Source organism: Grampus griseus (genome assembly GCF_964374135.1).
Source record: "Grampus griseus genome assembly, chromosome: 6".
Lineage (NCBI taxonomy): Eukaryota > Metazoa > Chordata > Mammalia > Artiodactyla > Delphinidae > Grampus > Grampus griseus.
Window position 1 is genome coordinate 114,369,314 of NC_139000.1, and position 23,925 is coordinate 114,393,238.

The following is a 23,925-nucleotide window of genomic DNA, read 5'->3' on the forward strand; positions in this document are numbered from 1 at the left end:
GAACACTTCTTCACCTAACCTGGGATGTCTGCATAACGTATCAATAGGATCAAAGGAAGCTGAAGGCTTTCTTTACTTACTTACATTCCAAATCCTAAATAATCCAAGCTTGGATTTTGTCAAAGCAATGTAAACAGAATAAACACACAAAAAACAAAGAGCAAACAAAGCTTCCAACAAGAAACACAAAGGGAGAGCACAGATATTCTTTGATCTCAAGTCTAGGGCAGATCTGCTTTGGGTTCAGTTACCCCTTTCAGCATCCCCTCAATATAGGAAGACAGGGGCCAAATCCCAGAAGAGAACCTTCCAGCCCTTTACTCAGCCTTGAGAGTCCACACCAGGGACTCAGGAACGTTTTATTCAGCCCAGCAATCCCACTCCCCAGCTTTGGTCAGTAAAATAACAGTAAACACGATAGATCACTAGCGGTACGTGGGCCTCTCACTACCGTGGCCTCTCCCGTTGCGGAGCACAGGCTCCGGACGCGCAGGCTCAGCGGCCATGGCTCACGGGCCCAGCCGCTCCGCGGCATGTGGGATCTTCCCGGACCGGGGCACGAACCCGCGTCCCCTGCATCGGCAGGCGGACTCTCAACCACTGCGCCACCAGGGAAGCCCACTAGCCATCTTTTTACGTGCTGCAGGCAGTGCTGTGAGGAATTTGGGCTGCAGGGGGCTCTTGTCTCCTGTGTATTTGTAACCCCCAGTGGTCAGAAAAACCCTGTCACAGGGGCAAGAGAGTGTGGCGGAGTATTTTCAAAGGAAATTAGCATGAGACTGTAGAATAAATGGATTTTACTCTAAAAAGTCAGGTGAGAAAGAAAGAATGGCAGCAAATGAGCAGTGTTTTTACAGGAGCTAAAGAGTTATTGGAAAGGAGCTGCATGTGGAAATCACCGTTCCCTGCACAGTCGTGGGGAGCACGTTGTTCGTTCCCTGACACTTGCTTCCTGGATGAGTGATGAAGGGCGGGTTAAAGATGCTAAAACACGAGGCTGACAAGAGTCCTTGAGGAACTGAACCTATTGAAGGAAACAGTGTAGAACTTTGCCACGTTCCTTTGTGACATAGCATAAAATAATTGTTGGGAAATATAAGACTGTTGTTTGAATTCAGAGCCCATTTTATTATTTTATCCTATTCCAGTTGGCCGGCCTTTTATATGGCAAGTTATAGTGACTTTTAACAAGGACTTAACAATTATTTATAAAAAGTTTATTCAGTACTAAAGTAATGCTATAGAATTTCTACTTTGTAAGTGGACATAGAGCTAAGATAAGAACATAGGAGCCACCCTCAGTGCTTAGCCAGGGATCCCTGGTCTCCCTCCCGTCCTCACTCCTTTTATCCATTCAGTGCTATTTATTGAGCACCTACTATGTGCCGGGCTCAGGGAAACTTGCTGGGGAAAGAACAGTGAGTTGTGGTGAACAGGTGTTCGTGGAGAGGGACGGAAAGTCTTGGGAAAGATCGACCAGCAAAGCTGGGAAGGGACAACCAGCTCTCAGTGAGAGCAGAGCCTGTGTTCAGCGCTCTGGTGTAATGTGGTGGCCTGGACCTGGGTGAGTCTATCTTCTCCCACCCGTGGCATTCAGTCTGTCACCCCTGCTCCCTCTGAGCATCCCCCAAGGATCGCTACTCCTAAGTGCGAAAGAACAAAAACAAGAACCCCACTGTCTTCATCCTCTGTTCTCCCAGTCACACTGGGGGTCAGATGGGCCTTGTTGAGGTGACCTATTTTTATCGTTTGACCAGGACAATGGGGACTTGGTTGTTTTCTACTCTTCACAGCTGTGGCACTCATGCAGTTTCCTTAAGAACCAGTAGAGTGAAGAAATAAAACGATGCCGTGATTCAGGGAGACATGAGGTGGGTTTACAGCACGCTGGCTGGGAAGCACTGAGCTGCTCTGGTCCCCAGGTGTGGCCAGGGACCCTTCGTCCATCCTCTACCGGTTAGGGCACCGTTAGTGTAAGCGCAGGGCAGGATCCACCATCGCTGAGACATCCCTCCAAACCAGGGCTTCAGAACGGAAGTGACTTGGTTGTGAGACGTTAAGCCTCTGTTTTGCCAAGTACCCTCCCTCTAGCAGGTTGAGCATCAGCCCGGAAGATCTGTCCACACCCTGAGCCCTGCTGTCCGTGAGTGTTACCTGGTAGGGCCAAAGATGCGGTTACATTGAAGGTCTGAGAAGAAGGAGGTTGTCCTGGATTAGAGAGGGGCTGCTAAGAATGAGTACGATTTCTCTTTATAATAGAGACAGAGGGAGTGCTGACAGGGCCACACAGAGGGGGAGACGCAGAGAGAGATGGGCCAGCGGCCGGGGAGTGCCAAGGACACCAGAAGACAGGAAGGGCAAGGGACAGATCATCACCTGGGACCTACCTGTCACCCCCAGTGCGGCCCCGCCAGCACCCAGTGAAGGTGATCTTGGACTTTTGACCTCCATCCCTGTGAGAAGGGGAACTCCTGTGGATTGAAACCAGAAAGGTTTTGGTCATTTGGTACAGCAAACCTAGGACAGAAACACATTCCTCAATTTTGAAAGCTAGTTCTGGAAGCATGATCTAACCAAAAGAAAGTCAGGAATACGATTGAGTAAATGGGCTGTAGGTGAGAATGTTTGGGGTGTTGGCTCCAGAGGATGCCGTGGTTCAATCCAGTTTACACACACACACGTCTCTCTTTTTTCTTTTTTTTAAATAGATCTTTATTGGAGTGTAATTGCTTCACAACACCGTCTTAGTCTGCGTCGCACAACAAAGCGAGTCAGCCGTATGCATACACATTACACACCATCTCTTGACGCCCATTCTGCTCCCTTGCGAATGGGGGCTCCACAGAGACAGGAAGTGTTTGGGGACCACAAAATGCAGGCTCTTGCTTTAAGTGGCTCTGTTATCTCCCACGCTCAGAGCCGGGAGAAACAGCAGAAGGAGGTGAGGAGTGGGTGTGTATCAGGCACAGGGATGCTTCTGTTGGCTCAGCAGAGGCCGCGGGTACGAGACAGAGGCTCAGAAGTAGGTGCCCATGAGGGTAGGCTGGTAAACCGAGAAAGGTGACCATGCCCATGGCTGTTAGACTAGAAGCGATAACTAAATGAAGGTGTAAGTTACAAAGGGAGCCGGAGGTGGAGTCAGAAAGCATTTTACAAGAGAAACGACGTCGGAGTTGGGACCTCAGAGATAAGGACGAGTTGCTCAGATAAACCCCACACTCCTTGTTACCTCCTGGTCTACAGGAGAACCGCACCCCATGCTACGCTGGTCTCTGTGTTTCCAAAAGAATTCTGAGCTCCCTGAATTCAGCGACTCTACTGTCTGGAACTTCCAGACTGTAAAATAGTACGTGGACACATTGTAGGGTGTATTCATGACTAAATAAACGCATAAAATTGTTGCCGAAACTCGGCCTCCGTTCGCTGGTGCCGAATAGAAACGCGAAGACAGAGTTTCGGGTGAACTAGAAAATAATAGCTTTAGTGCTTTGCCAGGCAGAGGGGGCCACAGTGGACTAATGCCCTCAAGACTGTGTGACCCGCCCTGGAGGAGGTAGTGATGGGTCTTACAGTGTTCAAGGAGCAGGGTGTGGTCAGCTGGTGGACCCTCTTCACCCTCAGAATTCTGATTGGCTGGTGGTGAGGTCATCGGGAATCAGCATCATCAACCTTCTGGTTCCAGCCGGTCTGGGGTCTACGTGCTTGTGGGCAGTGTGCAGTTAACTTCTCCCACCTGGTGGGAGCTTCAGTATCTGCAAAACAGCTGGAAGAACGTGGCTCAGAATATTATCTACAGCCCTCGAGGAGGAACCCAAAGTCCTTGACTCTGTTCAATGGCTAAACTATTATTATTTTGTCTTGCTTGATTGTTTTCCTTTCTGCATTTTCTCACTTCTCTGATTAAATGTATTCTTTGACTAAAGTTTTTCTACAGACGGAAGGCAGGTGGAGGACATGGGTGGGAGGCTATTCTGGGGAGACCCCGTAGGGTCCTGCTCGGCTACAAAAGAAGCAGTATTTAGAAGGATGCATGGGTACTCTTTCCAGGTTAGAAGATGACAAGTTATTGGTTGTGCCAGGTGCAGGTTGGACGAGGTCTCATTCCGTTCCTAGAACGTGGTCAGTAACTGTAACCATACGTAATAACATATTATGAATAAACATAATAGAACTGTTTTAAAAGACCTTCCTGACAACTCTTTAGATGGTAGAAGTTATTGAGAGAGTGTTTCTTGAAGAACATTTCCTTGTCCGGCAGCTGTGACTCTACCCCTGACTGCGCCAGCATCAGTCGACATGTGCTGAGAAGATGCTTTCAGGACAGGGATTAAACCCGGTCTGGTAGAGAGAGAAATACTATGGAGTCAAAAACTTAGACTTCTTTTAAATGTCACTAACTCGTTAACTTGAAAATGCTGTAAGCGTTAGTGCATCGTGGAGGTTTTGAACCGTTAACCTTTCTCTCAGCCTGTAAATCAGACTCGAGCAAATCATGGGGCTTCTTTCTTTTTTCTTGTTTCTGTAACTTTGCTTTTCCAGCGAAGCAGTAAGGAGGAGGCCAGTACAGGTGACCCCTGTGAAGGCAGCACAGGGAGGAAAAGCTCTGTTTTCGTCCCTGAACTTTGGATGATCTTTAATAATTGTTTTAAACAAAATGTGTCATTTAATCGTTAAGGCTTTTGCCAAAGCTGTCAGGTCTGTTTATCCAACAGTTGCTAAGAATATTTCTTACGTTCAGAAAAACAAAAATCAAGAGAATTTTTCATAATCAAGACTTTTTTTTTTAAGTATTTTGGTTTTTATTTATTTATTTATTTTTGCTGTGTTGAGTCTTCGTATCTGTGCAAGGGCTTTCTTTGGTTGTGGCAAGCGGGGGCCACTCTTCATCGCAGTGCATGGGCCTCTCACCGTCACGGCCTCTCTCGTTGCGGAGCACAGGCTCCAGACGCGCAGGCTCAGTAGTTGTGGCTCATGGGCTCAGCTGCCCAGCAGCACGTGGGATCCTCCCAGACCAGGGCTCGAACCCGTGTCCCCTGCATTGGCAGGCAGATTCTCAACCACTGCGCCACCAGGGAAGCCCAAGACGTATTTTTGATATATAAAATACATCTTGAATGATCAGTCTGTTCCCATGTGTTTTGATAAGTGCTGTGTTATTAGTCATTTTCTTTTAGGTGGAATATTTTTCCGTTTTTAAGCTGCATATCTGTCACTGTTATTTTAAAAATGTCAAGATGGTTTTCCAAATATAGAGTCTCCTTGATCTTTAAGAATCCAACATTTTCATGAACTCAAATCTTAGTTCCTGCTTTGCTGTAGAACTGCTGAAGGTTAAATTAAGGACACAGTTAATGGTTAAAAGCTTGCTTTACTTGTGAACATTAATAATTGGAAAAATGAAGCATTTTCTAATTCTTATTTTAAATACAGGAAGTATAGTGAGCAAATATTCTCATATGCTCATATCTGACATGCAAACATGCATGTCAACACAAATTAAATAGAGCCAGTTTATATATTAGTTAATTAATCTTCGTACTGATTCCCTGAATCAGAATCACATATATGATGTTGTATTATTTATTACACTCTAGATAATTTTCAGGTTTAATTGGCCAGATGTACTCTCCAGATACCACTTACTGGTGGTAGATCTTTTTTTAAGTAAAATTTGAGCTATGCTGTCATTTTTTACCTATTAAGTGAAACTGATCTAGAAATTTATGAACTGTGGGAGTGTGGTCTTCCATGACATTTAAAATTTTGTATGTACATTTATGGCAAGTTTCAAAATGAAAAGGAGAACACGTGACATCCACAGTGGCCAAAGACAAGCGGTAGAGACTTGAGAAGATAATGAAGCTCTCTCAACCTCCATCTTCCAAGCTTCAGAATTTAAAGAATAATGCACATTGCATAAGATTGCTACAATAATAGAATTGTAATATGTGTGTCTGGCATGTGAAAGGCTATCAAAACATGTGAAAATCTAACCTCATGTTTGTAAACATTTGACTCAGTTCCTGAAATTTTGCTTTATGGTAACATTTTTATTGGCTTGAAAGCAATCAGTAACTCTTATACATACTTATTAATTAGGTATGTTAAGATTTATCGTATGTTAAGATCATGAATTCCCAGTCTATTGGCCTGTGTTTTGCTGAAAATAGACGTGAGGACATTTCTAGCCCATAACAACTACAGTGACTCTCTATCTTACATAACGGAGATCCTTTGCAGTTGAATATACTTTTACCGTAGTTTAAGTGAAGAGGTCTTTCCTAATTAAAATACTGTTGGGAATGAAATATATGGAAACATCAGAGACCCAGAACCCTAGAGTCTGAATTCAACATCATCTACATTTTCTACGTTTCGAAGCTTTATTACTCATTCAATCCATTGGAGCTCAGATTGAGAAATAGATTATGAGGGTGATTGATAGTGATGTCTGTTTTGAAATTTTGACGTTATTTATTGATGTCTTCAATAATTGTGAGTATGCTCACTGCTTAATAAAACATATTTACTTGTCAGAATATGTTATTCAAACATCATTATAACTTGTCTATGATTCAGATATCTCAAGCAGTCTCGCCCCATGCAACATCATCCTTCAAGCCATGATGAGGTATTTGTGTCGCTCGGTAACGCAAGCCAAGGTCAGAAACCACAACACGTGTCCGGTACTCAGTGTCTATGCTGCTGATTTTTGCTGTGTGTCTTCACATAAGTAATTTTATTAAAGATTTATAGACTGTGGAATGATCTAGAGCAAATGAGCCATACAGATGAAGCTTCGAATTGTATCCATGAAGAAGTTAAGACCCAGGGAGACTGCTGACTTGCCAGGATGCATTGATGACACAGTCAAAAGTGCAATTCAGATGAAACTGGAATGAGCTTTTTTCAGCTAACCGTTTTGGTAACATTATTTATGCACTTTCTAAAATCAAGGTAAATCCTAAAACGTGGAAATCGTGTTCAAATTATATTGTTAAAATGCACAACGTGGTTAAGGAAACAGAAAACCAGATAGACTGAAACTGAGTCAACAGAAGTGGAAGGAATGCACGTGGGATTTATTAGGAAAGTTAGAGGCTAATGAGCTTCCAAGTGTGACTGAGGCTGGAAAGTGATGCTGGAGACCCACGTGCAGGGTGAGTCAGGACCAGAAGACAGCTCAGGGAGAGGGGATTCAACCCAGCTACTGTGGAGGAGCCGTGTGCCGGAACACAAGCCGTAGATAAACACTTCTCTGTGAGCCTAACTTTCCAGCCATTAGAGACATAACACGTATATTGGTATGAAACCTAGCACCTTGAGTGGGGGAATATTTAAGAAAAAAAGATTTTGAGAAAAAAACTTGACTTTGTGTATTATAAATTATCATTTAATGGCTTCAATTCCCTGGGTTCAAATATACAGTTATTTGCTCTTTAAGGAAAAGGATCATGGGGATATAGGACGTCATTATAAGGTGGATAAATAAATGTTTAACTTTAATCTTCAAACTGAAATATATACTTAACAGTTCTCTTAAAAGGCAATATAGGGGTGGGGGAGGGAGAGGTACAAACTATCGGGTGTAAGATGGGCTCAAGGAAGTATGTACAACACGGAGAATAGAGCCAATGTTTTGTAATAACTGTAAATGGAAGGTAATCTTTCAAAATTGAATAAACAATAGATTTTTACAAAGGTATTATTTGAAGAGTCTGATTGTAGCAGGGTTGCAGTTGGAAGAGTAATTTTTAAAAATTTCAGGGTTTTGCAACCAGTTTGAGTTTTTATACATCAATAATGGGAGAAAACTATATTACCCAATCTGATAATAATTCAAAATAAGTAATTGCAAATAGCCTTTGATATATCAAAAAATTAGATTTCCTCTCAGAGGTTAAAGATCTTTTGCACTTAGAGTATTCAGAGTAATATACTTAGCGATGCTTTTGCCAAACCTATTTTTTTACTGAGGTATAATTGACTGACAATATTGTGTTGGTTTCAGGGGACGAACATAGTAATTCTGTATTTTTATACATTACAAAGTGGTCACCATGACTAGTCAAGTACCCTGTGTCACCATACAAAGGTGTTACAATCTTATTATTTTTTTTATTGAAGTTATACTTGACTTACAATATTATATTAATTTCAAGTGTACAATATTGATTCAGTATTTTATAGATTATACTCCATTTAAAGTTATTATAAAATATTGACTATATTCCCTGTGCTGTATATTACTTTTATATTATATATTATTTTACATATTATTTATTTTTATAATTATGTATATTTTTACTTATTTATTTTATACATAGTAGTTTGTACCTCTTAATCCCCAGCCCTATCTTGCATCTCCTCCAACTATAATATTATTGACTATATCCCCTCTGCTATACATTTACATCGCCATGACATTTATTTTATACCTGGAAGTTTCTACCTCTTAATCTCCTTCACCTATTTCTTTCCTCCCTCCAACCCCCTCCCTTCTGGCGGCCACCTATTTGTTCTGTGCATCTATGACTCCTTATGTTTTGTTATGTTTGTTCATTTGTTTTCTAGATTCCACATGTAAGTGAGATCATACAGTATTTGTCTTTCTCTCTCTGAGTTATTTCACTTAGCATAATGCCTTCCAGGGTTATCCATGTTGTCGCAAGTAGCAAAACTTCTTTTTTTTTTTTTTTTTTTGGCTGAATAGTATTCTGTCGTATATATGGACCCACATCTTCTTTATCCAGTCATCTGTTGATGGACACTTAGGTTGTTTCCATATCTTGGCCATTGTGAATAATGCTACAATCAACATAGGGGTGTGTGTATCTGTTCAAATTAGTGTTTTTGTTTTCTCCAGAAAAATACTCAGAAATGGAATTGCTGGATCCTATGGTAGTTCTATTTTTAGTTTTTTGAGGAAACGCCATTCTGTTTTCCATACTTTCTATACCAGTTTACAATCCCACAACAGTGCACAAGGGCTCCCTTTTCTCCATATCCTCACCAACATTTGTTAATTTGCGTTCTTTTCAATGATGGCCATTCTGACAGGTGTGAGGTGCTATCTCATTGTAGTTTTGATTTGCACTTCCCTGACAATTAGTGATGTTGAGCATCTTTTCATGTGCCTGTTGGCCATTTGTATGTCTCTTTTGGAAAAATTTATATTCAGATCCTCTGCTTGTTTTTTAGTCGGGTCACTTCTTCCTTCCTTCCTTCCTTCCTTCCTTCCTTCCTTCCTTCCTTCCTTTCTTTCTTTCTTCCTTTCTTTCATTTTTGTGTTGAGTTGTATGAGTTCTTCATATATTTTGGACTTTAACCCCTTATTGGGTATATAGTTTGAAAATATCCTCTCCAATTCAGTAGGTCTTTTTTATATTTTTATTTTTTTATTTTGTTTTATTATTATTATTTTTTTGCGGTACACGGGCCTCTCACTGTCGTGGCCTCTCCCGTTGCGGAGCACAGGCTCCAGACGCGCAGGCTCAGCGGCCATGGCTCACGGGCCCAGCCGCTCCGCGGCATGTGGGATCTTCCCGGACCGGGGCACAAACCCGTGTCCCCTGCATCGGCAGGCGGACTCTCAACCACTGTGCCACCAGGGAAGCCCCAGTAGGTCTTTTTTAAAAATTTTGTTGACAGTTTCTTTCACTGTGCAAAAGCCTTTTAGTTTGAAGTAGTCCCATTTGTTTATTTTTGCTTTTTGTTTCCTTTGTCTAAGTAGACAATCCAAGAAAATACAGTTAAAAGTGATGTGAAAGAATGTACTACCTATGTTTTCTTCTAGGAGTTTTATGGTTTCAGGTCTTGCATGTAAATTTTTAATTCATTTTTATTTTTTTATTTTTGTATATGGTGTGGGAAAGAAGTCCAATTTGATTCTTTTCTGTGTAGCTGTCCAGTTTCCCAGCACCACTTATTGAAGAGGGTGTCTTTTCCACATTCTGTATTCTTGCCTCCTTAGCTGTAGATTAATTGACCATATAAATGTTTATTTATGGGCTCTCTATTTTGTTCCATTGCTCTAGGTGTCTGTTTTTGTGCCAGTACCACACTGTTTTGATTACTGTAGCTTTGTAGTATGGTCTCAAGTTGGGGAGTATGATGCCTCCCGCTCTGTTCTTTCTCAAGATTGTTGTGGCTATTCAGGGTCTTTTGATTATCAGTACAAATTTTATAATTATTTTTTCTACTTCTGTGAAAAATGTCATTGGTATTTTGATAGGGATTGCATTGATTCTTGATACGTCTGGCTAAAGGTTTATCAATCTTGATTATTTTTTCAAAAAACAGCTCTTACCTTCATCAATCTTTTCTGTTCTCTCTTTGGTCTCTATTTCACTTTTTTTCTGTTCTGATCTCTTTATTTTGTCTATTTCTAAGATAGTCCTCCATCTCCCTGTTTTGCCTAATTCTCTGTGTTTATTTCTATGTATGATGTAGGTTGGTTATGTTTCCTGATCTTGGAGAAGTGTCCTGTGAGGCCCAGCTTCACACTCATGTCTGTCACCAGAACTATGTGCTCTAGGGGTACCCCTGTGTGGGCTGTGTGGGCCCTTCTGTTGAGGGGGAGCCGACTACATTGGGCCGACTGATATGCAGGGCTGGTCCCCAGCCTGGTTGGCTGCCAGGCCCTGTCTTGTGAGGTGGCTGCTGGCCTGCTGGTGGCGGGGGCTGGTGGTGTCCGAGAGCAGATTGCCAAGTCTAACTTCTTACCTGTCATTCGCCTGCCCCAGATGCCAGGTATCCATTCTGATAGCCTCAGCTGGCTCCACCTTTTCCCAAGCACTTGACTTTGCCCGTCTTGGTCTGTACACTCACTGCCAGGATTTTCTCTCTCACATAAACACATTTTGCTCTTCTTTAAATAGGGCCTTGAAAATATAATTAAAAAGCAATCTGAAAAATGTTTACATATTACACATAATGCATAGATATTTAATTAAATCTTAGAAAATTGTGTTTCTAGCTCATAAACTACACTAATTTTCCTAAGAACAAACATATTTTAATAGACAAGATTTTGATTAACACTAATTCTGAGAAACGTTCCTGATGCTAAAGCAAACAAATTCTGAATCACAGGATAAGTCTGATAAAAGAGACTCTGGAATGAAAAACTCTCTTCCTTGGTGAAGAGACTTGAGTGGAGGTACCACATGTACCTGGACAGGTGGAACCCTCAGGATGCTGAGGGGACCCTGAGGGTGGTCCAGGTGTGCCACCCACACCACCACACACAGCGGCCTGTTTGGGCTGTTCTGAGAAATGGTCAGAGTTACTAGAATTCCTCAAGTCCTGTTAACAATACAGTTTATTTGCCCCTCAGTACCTGCTGTGAGGTTTTTCATTTTGTTTTCACATGAAAGAACCTTATTTTCACAATCATAAACGTTTTGATTTTTGAAATGAAGAATGTACATGTCCTATTTGTCTATATCTAGCGATTCTTCTTTGTATATGGTTAATTGATTTATGGAGTTGTAGAAGTAGTTTTTTATTCAAATAACAGTCTTAGAAATTCATTTGTATTCATACCCTAATTCCAACATTAATATATGCCTGGATGACCCATCTTCTATACCGCCCTGTATGTGCTTGAATGTAATTTGTCTTTCTACAGAAAACGTCATAAACCATTTTCTTCAGGTCAGAGATGATTTAAGAACACATAAAACCTATGATATTTAGAATTTTGGATTTCAAATTAAGCCTCAAATTGTGTAGACTAATTTGTCCTTTCTAGAAAGTCTGTGTTCTGATGACAAAATGCTAAGCGCTTCCTTTGAATTTACTGAGTATAGTGAAATGTTCATGACTCAGTGTTCTCCATGTGTATGGCATGAATAATATATTAAAACATGAATTCTGGTGAATTTATCATCATCTAATGTTGTATTTATTTTAAACTAAACATAAGTAAATATTCTTCTGGTTTACAGAATGGTATAATTTGTCATCACCTCAAGCAAAATGGTGATGCAAATATAAGCAATATTATGATGCTTCCAATGTTGATGATACTTCAGCAAATCCTGACCAGGATGAAATCTACATAAAAAATACCATCTCTGTTGATACACTTCAGGAATCTGAAAGTGTTTAGGCTTCAGCAGTGTTGACTTTGAAGGGAATAATGATAACTAAAACTTTTTACCCCAAACCTTATTTTACAGGTATGTGGTAAATTCACTGTTTAAGAAGTCATTTGAATTTTAATAATTTCTAGTAAATCTTCCAATTTTCAAAAAGATTTCACTTCTAGATATAATTACTGTTTGAATTGTATATAAAAGACTACGTCATGTATCAAAAAATGTTTATACAAGAAAGTAATGTCACAATCTTAGTTTCTGTGTTTCAGTGGAGTTTTAAAGTTAGGAAAAGGGAATGAGGTGATTACAAAGAGTCATAGTGTTGACATATGTATGTCATAGTGTACAGACAGGTGCATATCCCAAAGCAAAAGCGATAAAGACATGCTGTTCTAATAAAATACTTTCTATTGATTAGAAGCCTGTGCTTGGTAATGATTTCTCCTAATGTAACTGAAGAGCAAATAATTTCATAATTTTGTGCCTTGTTTTGATTGCACACAGTGAAAGAAAAAGGCAAACATAATATTTTATGTTTCTTGTTTCTCTCTGCTCCGTCTCTGTGACTTATGAGTCCGGAGGTGGCGTAGAATAATGTCCCTGTTTTTCCAGTCATTGTTTTGATTCCCATTAGGATTTTGTGCCAGTCTTTATTTTTTTTTTTTTTTGCGGTACGTGGGCCTCTCCCGTTGCGGAGCACAGGCTCCGGATGCGCAGGCCCAGCAGCCATGGCTCACGGGCCCAGCCGCTCCGCGGCATGTGGGATCTTCCCAGACCGGGGCACGAACCCATGTCCCCTGCATCGGCAGGCGGACTCTCAACCGCTGCGCCACCAGGGAAGCCCATGTGCCAATCTTTTAATCAGTAATAGCACGGTTATTTTCCCTTTTGTGTCTCTTATGAGGTTATATCTGTGGCCAGACAAGATTTTAAAGTGGTCATTTGGCAGAATTTACAAAAGTTAAATGAAGAAAATGTGTTTGGAGCTATCATAGGCTTCTTTTTGAGGGGGAAGCGGCCGGGGGAGAGGGATGAGGGGGTAAGAGAAAGTGGTAAACCTTTTCCCAAAGCCCACCCAAATGTTATCACAATTTAAAGTACATTAGTCCGAACTTCTTTGCCTATAATGAGGATTAACACTACATGTCTTAGTTGTCTTTTGGGGTTACTTTTTTGTAGATTTGACTTATTCGTGAAAAAAAAAAAAAAAAGCCAAAGGGCAGCAAATGTTTCCAGTAAAACCTCGTTTCTCATCTTGATAGAGACATCAAATTACTCTCCATGAGCAGTTTTAATGAACAAGACCAAGTGCTGATTTACTGGAGGACTTCTAACTACGAAATGCTTGTGTAGAGATTCTCTGTTGTTTTTATTCCTACTTTTAAGGCCTTTGCCCATTTCTGTGTGAACCGTTCACACAAATAGGCCAAGCAGAAGCAGTTTAATCAAAGTGGAGAAACGGATAATTTAGAAGTAGGTAGCGGAAGAGAATGGGTTTTCCCACTTTATTCCAGATCAAAGCCAGATGGATGTATTTTGAGTTCTTTCCACACAAGAAAGAGAGGATTGGCTCTCGCCGAACCTGCTAATTGGGCTCTCTAAATACTGGTCTTTGCTGGAAAAGTGTTTCTTATTGCTATTTTCTCTAAAGTAAGCTGCTCTTATTTTCATGCGCCTCTGGGATGCCTGGTGAATTAGGTGTCTGCTTTCTAATACTATTTCTAGTAGAATTCTAGGGGGGCCCTTGGGAAGGTTCCAGACATGTGAGCTGGGGGGCTCACATTGGGGGGCTGTTCAAAACACATTTCACAACCACAAATTAAAACCAGAGAATCCATGTGATGAAGTATAACTGTAGTCTATATGTAACCAGCGGAATCTTTAAGGAATATATTCTTATTTTATTATAGGAAAACCTTGATTATGAAACAAAAGTTTATAAAGAACACTGTATAGACTAATACATTGGAAATGAGGATACAATTTACTGATTCTAATTTATCTTGAAGAGTTGGAATGACAGTGGAGAAAAGGCATGATGGTAATATAAATTTATTTTTTAAATAAATGCACTAAGTATGCTTGTTTTATTTTTTCAACAGTATGAAAGATGCAGGAGTTGGGCAGAAGCAGTGGAGGGGTCCCCCGACATCCGCCTGCCAGCAGTGCTCGGGGGTCTCTACCAGCCCCGTCTGTGGTTCAGATGGACACACCTACTCTTCTCAGGTAAGACAACGATAGTCATTTATTATAAAACATATACATATTCATATATGTATGTACATAGTCATTAGTAAGTGATTAAAACTGTTAGTTCTCCAGTGTGGTCATCCAAATAGTTTAACTTTTAAAATAATGTGATTAATATCACTAGTTGGGAATATGATTCAAACATTTGTACATTTGTTTCTCCTATACAGAATTTTTAAAGTTTGAAATATTGATTCTGTGAACACTCTGAACCCTCAGATATTAAAACCAACATTTCCTTTCTTGATACTCTGAGAGAGGGCAGAAGCGTTACCATGTATATAATAATGTTAACAGTTACAACAGCTGTCCCAGCTAAAATCCGTCAACATCAGTACTATTTTATTTCATATGTTATTTCCTATATTATCTCATTTAAGCCTCCCAAAATTCCTTACAGCAAAAGAGAAAAACAAGTCTCAGAAAGAAATAGCACATTTCACATATTTAGCTGACATCGAAGCCCAGATTTGATGTCTTCTCTGATTCAGTGTCTCTAGCTACATGAATCTGCACCTCGTTTGATGCCCCACATCGTTCAAATATTTAGGAGGTTTTAAGAACTTTACGTAATAGAACGTCGATGAGTTTTCTTTGATTACGTGATAGGAAGGAATACGGCTCATGACCTCTTACCTGAAACTTCAGGGTCAGATGCATTTATGAATTTAGATTGTTCTAAAATGTATTTTGAGAAGGTAAGATGGCACATTATGTAGTGTCCCCAGTGGGGCTTTACCCTGTAATTAAACGGAGCAACATTTCTTTTAGAAACTATAGGTATATTCAAGTTAAATACGATCCATGAAGTCTATAAAGTAACCTTACCTCAGTTCATATCTAGTTTTGCTTAAAGCATAGTAAATTCCAGAAGTTTTTGGCTGTCAGAACACTGTGTTTGGTGCCTACCACTTTATGAACCATACTTTTTCTCAGAAAATATTTCCCTACACCTTGCACCGGCAGTTTACAATTGAGAAGAGGGCTACAGGGACGAGGAAGCTTAATACAGTCAATAGATACGTGCATAGTCCTTACTGGGTGAGGCTACCATGTGCCTGCTTGCTAAAGTTTTCAGGTTGTATGTAGGGGTGGAGATATTGCTAGGAGGAAGGAGTGTGTCACCCATCCTCTCAATACTACCTCGATCTCGGGGACCCTCTGCTTTGCAAGCTGAAATTCCTGCTGTCAGTGCAAGGGAGAAGGAACCCACGTCATATTCTCACATCCCACAGCTCACGATGTGGATCGCATTATGCTGATTCATTAACTCACAACAAAGGATGCAGGTTCTGGTATTCAGCGTGGTAGCTGGAGTTCCTTGGGAAGCAAATTTGACTCCTAAGTTGACTTGATGGACGTTGATCATTGAACAGGTTGAGTCAAGAGAGAGGCTGAGGTCATTCCCGGCATCTCCCTCAGGGAGCCCTGTGTCTTTCTCAGCCTCAGGAATGTACTTGCTGTGGGCCCTGGTGTGTTAGCACCGGGGAGGGTGTCATCCTCCCTGGAGAGGGCCAGCGTTAGGCCGCCACCTGCCTCTCTAGGACCCTCTTGCCATGATCCAGTCTCTGACAGTGTACTGTCACAGGGCACAGAGGTACGATCACAAGAGGTTTCTACCTGTTGAGACCACGTGGGAGTCTTTGTTTGATGATTTTAGAGAAACACAGTCTCCCACTCAGGACTAAATACTCCTGCCATAAGTAGACTAATTCACGTGGATTCACAATTCCTCGGGGTTTCCCACTGTTGTGAAGCCCCAGCTTACAATCCTACACCCTCACTGATATTGTCAATAGAATTATTCTAAATAATCCATCCTTGAATTATTAATTTAACATTTCTTTGGATATGTCTCACTTTCAATGCGTGCCTTGTTTGTATAGAAAGACATAAAAATAAAAAGAACATGGTTCAAATGAATATGAGTTTTTAGTCACCCCAAACTTCAATCCTCATTTCTGTTGATTCTCATTTAAGTTCGTGATTTTTCCACTTTTGATCACCAATTCTAGCCTTAAGTGTCTACACTGACAGCAAGCTGAACTGTATAATATAATGCAAACGAAATAGTGATCTCAGCCCAGGAGGAACCCAGGCTAAACTCTTCTTACTAACACTTTTTAGAAATTCATGGGATTTAAATTCACATTAAGGCCTCAACCTTTCTTCTGTGAGACAGGCATTGCCCTGGGCTCTTCAGGCATCGCGAACAAAGACTGCAGAGGCCAGTGCCGTCTGGAGAAGCTTATCTTGTCATATGAACAAGATAATAAATAAGGCAGGTGCAGGAGTCACGGGACCCTTCTTCCGGCTCTTGCCTCACTCAGCTTTGTCAGTAGACCAAGCAAACGCTGACAGGGCAGATTTAAACAGCTTTTGGGGGCTGGTGGGCATTTGCGCTCAGAGTAAAGGTAGAGCTCCAAATCCCAAGCTCCGTGCAATCCGGGAAGCTCCGTGCTTGGAGCTGAGTGATCCTGATATGATGACGACTGACCAGAGCCAGGCCATCTGGTCCAGAGCGAGGGACCCTACATCCGGGTCTTCTTACCATCCCTCTGTATTCTGGACACCCTGCATTGACATACAGGGTTTTCGGTTCGGTTCGGTTTTGTTTTACTACTGCACACCATATTCCTATATGTTTTATTTTAGGCCCACAATATTTTCTCATTACTTTCAGCTCAATTTATCGAGATGAAGCTTTAAGTTATATTCCGCCGTACAACATAATTGGAGGAGAGGTCGTTACAAAGCACAGTAGGTCCAGGCGCTGGGGCTGAGGTGAGAAAGGCAGTTATCAGAAGGTCTCCGAAGGAAACTTTAGTCAAAGGTCATAACAAGGATTTAATCTTGGAAAGTGCCCCTCATGACACAAAGGAACCGATTTTGAATAATTATTTTATTAGCCTTCAAGCTCTGAATGTGTCAGCTTGTGTAGCCGTCCTCAGAGGAGTGTTTTTAAAATGTTTACAGAAAAGACAAAGGCACAGATGAATAACTGAAAACATAGATTTACTTGGAGAAATGTTGGGACTCGTGATTTTCATAAAAAGTGTTTTTGTAATGTTATCTAATTTTTTTCATGTTAAGAAAAGCGATGGACTGTTTTGGAAGTCTACTTAATCATTCTGTTCAGAAGAACCCATGTTTTCCGAATTCTTCCGAATTCAGCAGTAGCAGAAAAATGTAAATATAAGTCTGTTCAAGGCTGTTTGAGAGGTAATCAGTCCTGAAATTGACACAAAAGATGAAGGTCTCTGTTTCTTCCTTCAGGCAACGTCTCTTTGCATTGTGTTGCCTGGCTTCAGTGAAACCAGGAATTGTTCTCCAATGTAGCATCTATGTTAGAACTAGGGCAATGTTTGTGTCTGACTTGTGTAGGTTGTAAGCTATATCTGCTGAGCAGAAGTCAGCAAACAATACTGATGTTCTAGAGCTCAGCCGGGTGTCTGTAACGTGAACTCTCCAGGCACAACGTGCTGGGTGGTTTTTGATACTTTTCTCTGATTTTTAGTCATGCAGTGCTTGGGAGCTGAACGATTGCAATAAATACCAGTCAGTATAGGAAACTGCGTGTGTGTGTGTGTTGAGGAAAGGCAAGTAAATAGAAAGCTTCTGCGTCTTATTCTGCAGTTCCCGACACCAGCTGCAGAGATGCCACTTAAATTGGTTTGGGACGAGGCCCTGGGAATCTAAATTTTGAAAGCTCCCCAAGTGATTTTTATGTGTAGGCATGGTTGAGAACCACTGTTGCATCTCTTCAATCTATTGCCTTTGAATTCTTAGATATAACAGTTGTTGTTCTTGTATTTAATGAAGTAGAACTGTAACATTAGCACTGAAGTGGAAGCATTTACTCTTCCTTGTAATTTGAGAAAATTCCATTGTAAGTTTCCACATTCTCCTGTTAGCATTTGGTATTTACATGTCCTGCCTTCCTTCCCCTGAACACTTTGAGCTCATTTTATTTTGAAAGATCGACAGTCAGGAATAGATGTGCACTGTTTCTCTTTGAACTGCTTTTCAACTTGGCTTGGCTTTTGGCTCCTGGCTGGGATGCTGTATTTTTGAGAGTTAAGGCTTTAAGCTCTCGGTACCCCAAACACCTGCATCTCCTTCCCCAGGTCTTTGCTTCATGGATTATTTTATGCTTTTCCGTAGCCTTGACAAAGACGTAGGCTTGCTTTCCTGACCTGTTCAAGACTCTTGAGTTATATATATTGAATGAGGTTAGGACAGTGTTCACTAGTTTCTACATTGATATATTGATTTATTTTTGAAATTATAATCTTACTTTTGTGTGAGTAACTGTGTGTTAAATGGTCTTTCACCAAACTCCATAGATATTATAGAGGTTTTGTGATTTCTTTAATTTCTTTAATTATGTTTAATGTAGTTCCTTAGGAGAATGAAAAGTTGGGAAACGTATGTGTTGTCACACACTTATCTTTGAAGTAGCGACCGTCAGTAAAATCGGAATCTACGTTTTGACCCGTGGTCTTTACCGCTTGTTTCGCACTCTGCCTCGCCAGCTGCTCCATGACACACTGGACACTCTTTGCCACGGCTTCACCAAGACTGACAACATTTACCAGCAACTCAGAAAATGCCAAATTCAGTGATTATTCCAAAGCTCTTTCCTTATTAGGTGGAAATGAAGTAGGGGGCAGTGTTATGAGTCCCTTATCATCTTCTGCTTCTTTTTGTTCTCAAATCCCCGGTGGTCCTAGACTGTGCAGTGACCACCTTTGGACAGAGGCTTAGCGAGGACCTGGGTGCCTTGCCCCAGGGCACGGAAGTTCGGCCACGCTGCTGTGACAGCTGGACACTGAGTTCTGAGGGCCTTCCCAGTGCTCGGACCACTGCCTCCCAGGGCGGATGCCAGGGCTCGGCTGTGGGGACCTGCCCTGTGCCTGCCTCTTGTCTGACATCTGCTGTAACCTGTGCATTGATCTTGCAGTGCGGTGACCCATGACCTTTTCACTACATTGAACTTCACACTCTCATATAGATATGTGTGTCTACACTGATCAAGCATTTATTTAGCTCTTTTTGGGGGCAGATACTGTAAACGCTTTGAGTCTATTAACTTACGGTTGTCCCTTTTATAGATGCACTGATGCACAGAAGTGAAGTAATTTGCCCAATGTCTCAGTGAAGTCCAGTGTCCATTGTCTAAATTGAGACCATTTTTGCTTTTGCTTTTTTTTTTTGGCTGTGTTGTGTCTTCGTTGCTGCCCGTGGGCTTTCTCTAGTTGCGGTGAGCGGGGGCTACTCTTCATTGTGGTGTGTGGGCTTCTCTCATTGTGGAGCATGGGCTCCAGGCACACAGGCTTCAGTAGTTGCGGTGCACGGGCTCAGTAGTTGTGGCTCGTGGGCTCTAGAGCACAGGCTCGTAGTTGTGGCACATGGGCTTAGTTGCTCCTCGGCATGTGGGATCTTCCCAGACCAGGACTCAAACCCATGTCCCCTGCATTGGTAGGCGGATTCTTAACCATTGCATTGCCAGGGAAATCCCCACTTTTTTTTTTTTTTTAAATAGGAATTTGGAGCAGAAAACCTTTTTAAAAAATTAAGTGCCCTTCATTTCTTCTAGTTACTACGCATAATAAATGTGATAACTATTTTTATTTGAATCACTAAGTAAAGATGGCAATATATGCCCTTTAAGTTTATAGTTGCTTGTTTGTCACTGGTTTGAAGCCTGTGGTTTCAGAGCCATTTTTCAGAATTATATTTTTAGAGATTTCTGCATGATACAGAAGCCTAAATCATCAGTTTTCTATGGTTATAACTTCTTGTAGAAGACAATCTTCGGTGTTTTCTTAGGAGACTGAAAGTTTTAACTCTTAGGTTTGTGTGTACGTGGTGATTGGTCTTTGTGTTTGGTAAGAGGCAGGGGGTGAATATCACTTCTTCAGTGTAGCCAGTTGTGGGAACATCCATTTGTTGTTTTTGCCCCATCAGATTGCCTAGGTTTCTTTGTCAAAAATGAAGTGGTCCTGAAAGTGGGAGTCTTTCTGTGTCTGTTTTGTTTGGGGTTGTTTTTGGTTTTTTTTTGCGGTACGCAGGCCTCTCACTGCTGTGGCCTCTGCCGCTGCGGAGCACAGGCTCCGGACGCACAGGCCCAGCGGCCATGGCTCACGGGACCAGCCGCTCCGCGGCATGTGGGATCTTCCCGGACCGGGGCACGAACCCGTGTCCCCTGCATCGGCCGGCGGACTGTCAAGCAATGCGCCACCAGGGAAGCCCTCTGTGTCTGTTTTGTCTCGGGGAATTATTCATCTGCCCCCAGGATGTGCCGCACAACCTGTTTGCCTGTGTCTTTATGTTAAGTTTTGAGTTCAAGTGCTGCAAGTCTGACTTGATTCCACCTTTTCAGTGCTGCTTCAAGCACTTGCCCTTTGCGTTTCCATATGAATTTTAGAATCGGTCTGTCAATTTCTACAAAAAAACAGCTTGAATAATCATTAAGATTTTGTCAAATCTGTAGATAAATTTGAGGAGATGGATAACAATCTTCAAATCCACACACTAGGTATATGTCTTCATTTTGTTAGCTAAAGTTAATAAAAGTTTTGTAGTTTTTGATATAGGGACCTGTAATATTTTTTGTTAAATGTATTGCTAACTTATTTTTATTAATGCTACTGTAAATTTAGTTGTGACGTTTATTTGCTAGTGTATTGTCATATAACTAATCTTTCTATACTGACCCTGTTTATTGACACCTTGCTAAATTCACTTATTTCTAACAGTGTTTTGTTGTGGCTGTCTCAGGATTTTCTACGCCTATAATCATCCTCTTTGAATAGACACAGATTTATTTCTTCCTTTCCTTCTTTTTATGCATTTTTTCTTTTTTTTGCCTTATTATTCTGGTTAAGGCTTTCAGTACAATGTTCAATGTACCTCTTTGCCTTAATCCAAATTTAGGAGAAAGTTTTCAGTATTTTACCATTAGGTATGAAGTTACATACAGGTTTTGTATATGCTAATCAGGTTCTTTGCAGCCCTCATAGAATAGAACATGCAGGGTCAGTGTCTATATTTTGTGTTATTATCTATTAAAAATGAGAGAACAACACATATGTTCACTGGTGGAATCTCCGTGCTTTCTTAGATAATATAATTTTTGCCTTTTCAATGAAAGGAACTTGTATTTTGTAAATATTCCACAGGGTTTGCATTTCTAAGGAGACGGTTTTCTAAAAATCTTTACATATGTAGAGCATGCTTGAATATGCATATTCTCTAAGGGAAGTGTAATAACGGTAGTCGTTGGCATGTAGTAGCTGTCGCTGTTAAAGTCATAGAGGCAGGAATTCCTAAAATAATTGAGCAACGATGTCAAGTAATGGTCTAAATATTTTGTGCGCTAACCTGATATTTAAAACAACCCTAGAAGACAGATTCTCTAGTGGTCCACAATCATTAGATAAGGGAGAGGAGACACAGAGCAGCCGTGAAGCTGGAAAGTAACGACGCCAGGATCAAGGTCAGCTTCAGGCACACGGTGGCCACTGTGCTGTTCTGGGCGTGGACAGGCCAGCGAGCTCCTGATTGATGTACTTATCAGACCTGGATTTTACCCTAGTGATGTCCTTTGTAACCTCAATTATTCGTCACTTTATCAAGAAGCAAGAATCATGATAGGCAATAGGAGAGATTTAGAGAAGACATGTAAATTCCAGCTCTTTAAAAACTCAGGTTATAGCAAGATAAAGAGGCATCCATGTGTGAAGGTAACTGAGGCATTCTTACCCTGCTGGTAGAAGGCGTTCCCGCTGAGATACACCATGAGTTTCTAGCAAGTTCAGGGCCAGCGTGCTGGTAGCACCTTTGGAAAAGCTGTGTCTGCATCTCTTTTGTCTAAATCACAACTCGTGCCGGCAGAGAAAAGATTCTCAGAAGGCTGATACTTAGTGCCTGCCTAGTGTGTGTTGATGGCTGCTCTGAGTTACTCTATTAATGCACATATTCATTAATGTCATGTGATAATTTTCATATGCATTATTCCTCAGACAACAGTAGGAGACACAAAAAACACTCACTAATAATTTAAAGATAAGGAATCTGAAGCACAAAGATATTAAATGTATTCATAAGGTCACAGGTGGTAAACAGCAAGGCTAATAATGTGGCTACAAATAAAAGTACGAAAGATATGAAATAATAATATGTAATAAATCAGTGTAATGTAATACGGTATGTATTTATGCATATTAATGATTTATTAATAGCAATGTGGATAACATTATTATAGGAATGTGGTGTTAATACAGTGAGAAATTATTTTTCTCGGCAAAGAAAAGTCAAGTGTGTCCTGTATAGTATGTACTTATATGTGTGTAGATTTATAATCATGTAAATTATGGAATAAACACAGTAGTGTGTGGCTGTCATACCCTTCCAGTGAACGCATGGGCAAATTATAGATTTCCTGCCATCTCTCTGTGATCACTGTGTATTTCAATGTCTGTTATCTCGCTCCACCTCAATGCTCTCCACCAAGGAAATTGATCCAGTTCTGTGAACAGACAACAGGTTAAGGATGCTATGGCTTCTGAAACAAGCCAATTAAACAAAAGCCAGCTGAAACTAGGAGTAATTAAGCTCTAATATAGAAACTGGGGGGGCAAAAAAGAAATAATACCATTATTGGGTAATAATACCATTATTGCGGAACAATATTTATACCTTTGAACCTGTTCTCTTACAGACCTGGGGTTTTGGATTTCACCACCTCAGAGCAGAGGTTGGGGAAGCCCCAGGGATGATAAATAGAATTTAAGGGATTCTGTGTACTCAGTACCCCTGACACTTGAAAATCCCAACATAAGTTCTCTCTGTAGAAAAGTACCAGGAATCCAGACTCCTAAGGATTCTCCAGATGGTATTCTGCCAACTCTTTGCTCACATACCAATAAATCTTATAAGTAGAAGAAACACACTAATATAAATAAACCAACAAACTAAATGACAAAAGCCAACACGTAAGGAGGGAACAATATAAGAACAAAACCAGACAGGTTTCAATACTTAAATATCAAAACTATCAGATAAATAATTAGGCAAAACAGAACATACAACACTATATGAAATGTTTTTAACGTGTAAAATGTTTACAGACTTAAAGTGGTGTTGAAAGATACAGGAAGACCAACATAATTTCAGAAAATATTAGATTTGCAAAATAACGAAATATGACCTGTTCAACTAAAAATATATTTAAAAATTAAATATATTTAATTAGACATTAGATGAAGAGAATTAATGAACTATAATATATGCATATGCATGTGTAATATGCATATAAAAAACAAAATATATGTAACAAAAATAAGTTGTTAAGTATATAAACATAATGTCTATGTGTATATGTGTATTTATATATTTCAGAAAAATGACTGATATATTTCAGAAAATATTTCAGAAAAATTATCCAAAAAGGGTAATAGGGGATAGAGACTAGAATGAGAAGGGATAAGTAAATTTAATCTGAGATACAGAAAGAGAAGCCAGAAATAATAAGGTGGAGAAAATGTTAAAAGAGATATTGAAAAAT

At 40.6% G+C, this 23,925-nt stretch overlaps 1 protein-coding gene across 4 annotated transcripts in view; it reads left to right on the forward strand.

Annotated features, from left to right (window-relative positions):
* The window catches only part of SPOCK3 (SPARC (osteonectin), cwcv and kazal like domains proteoglycan 3), a gene marked incomplete at both ends in the record, with an annotated part of 431,148 nt that overhangs the window by 233,652 nt on the left and 173,571 nt on the right, over positions 1 to 23,925 (forward strand). For 3 of the 4 annotated variants that reach the window (XM_082656104.1, XM_082656105.1, XM_082656107.1), the window contains one exon: positions 14,207 to 14,330. The exons of the other annotated variant lie outside the window; for it this stretch is intronic. In XM_082656104.1, the coding sequence (XP_082512230.1) occupies positions 14,207 to 14,330 (124 nt within the window). The remainder of the gene's footprint in view (positions 1 to 14,206; positions 14,331 to 23,925) is intronic. 4 annotated transcript variants of the gene reach the window in all.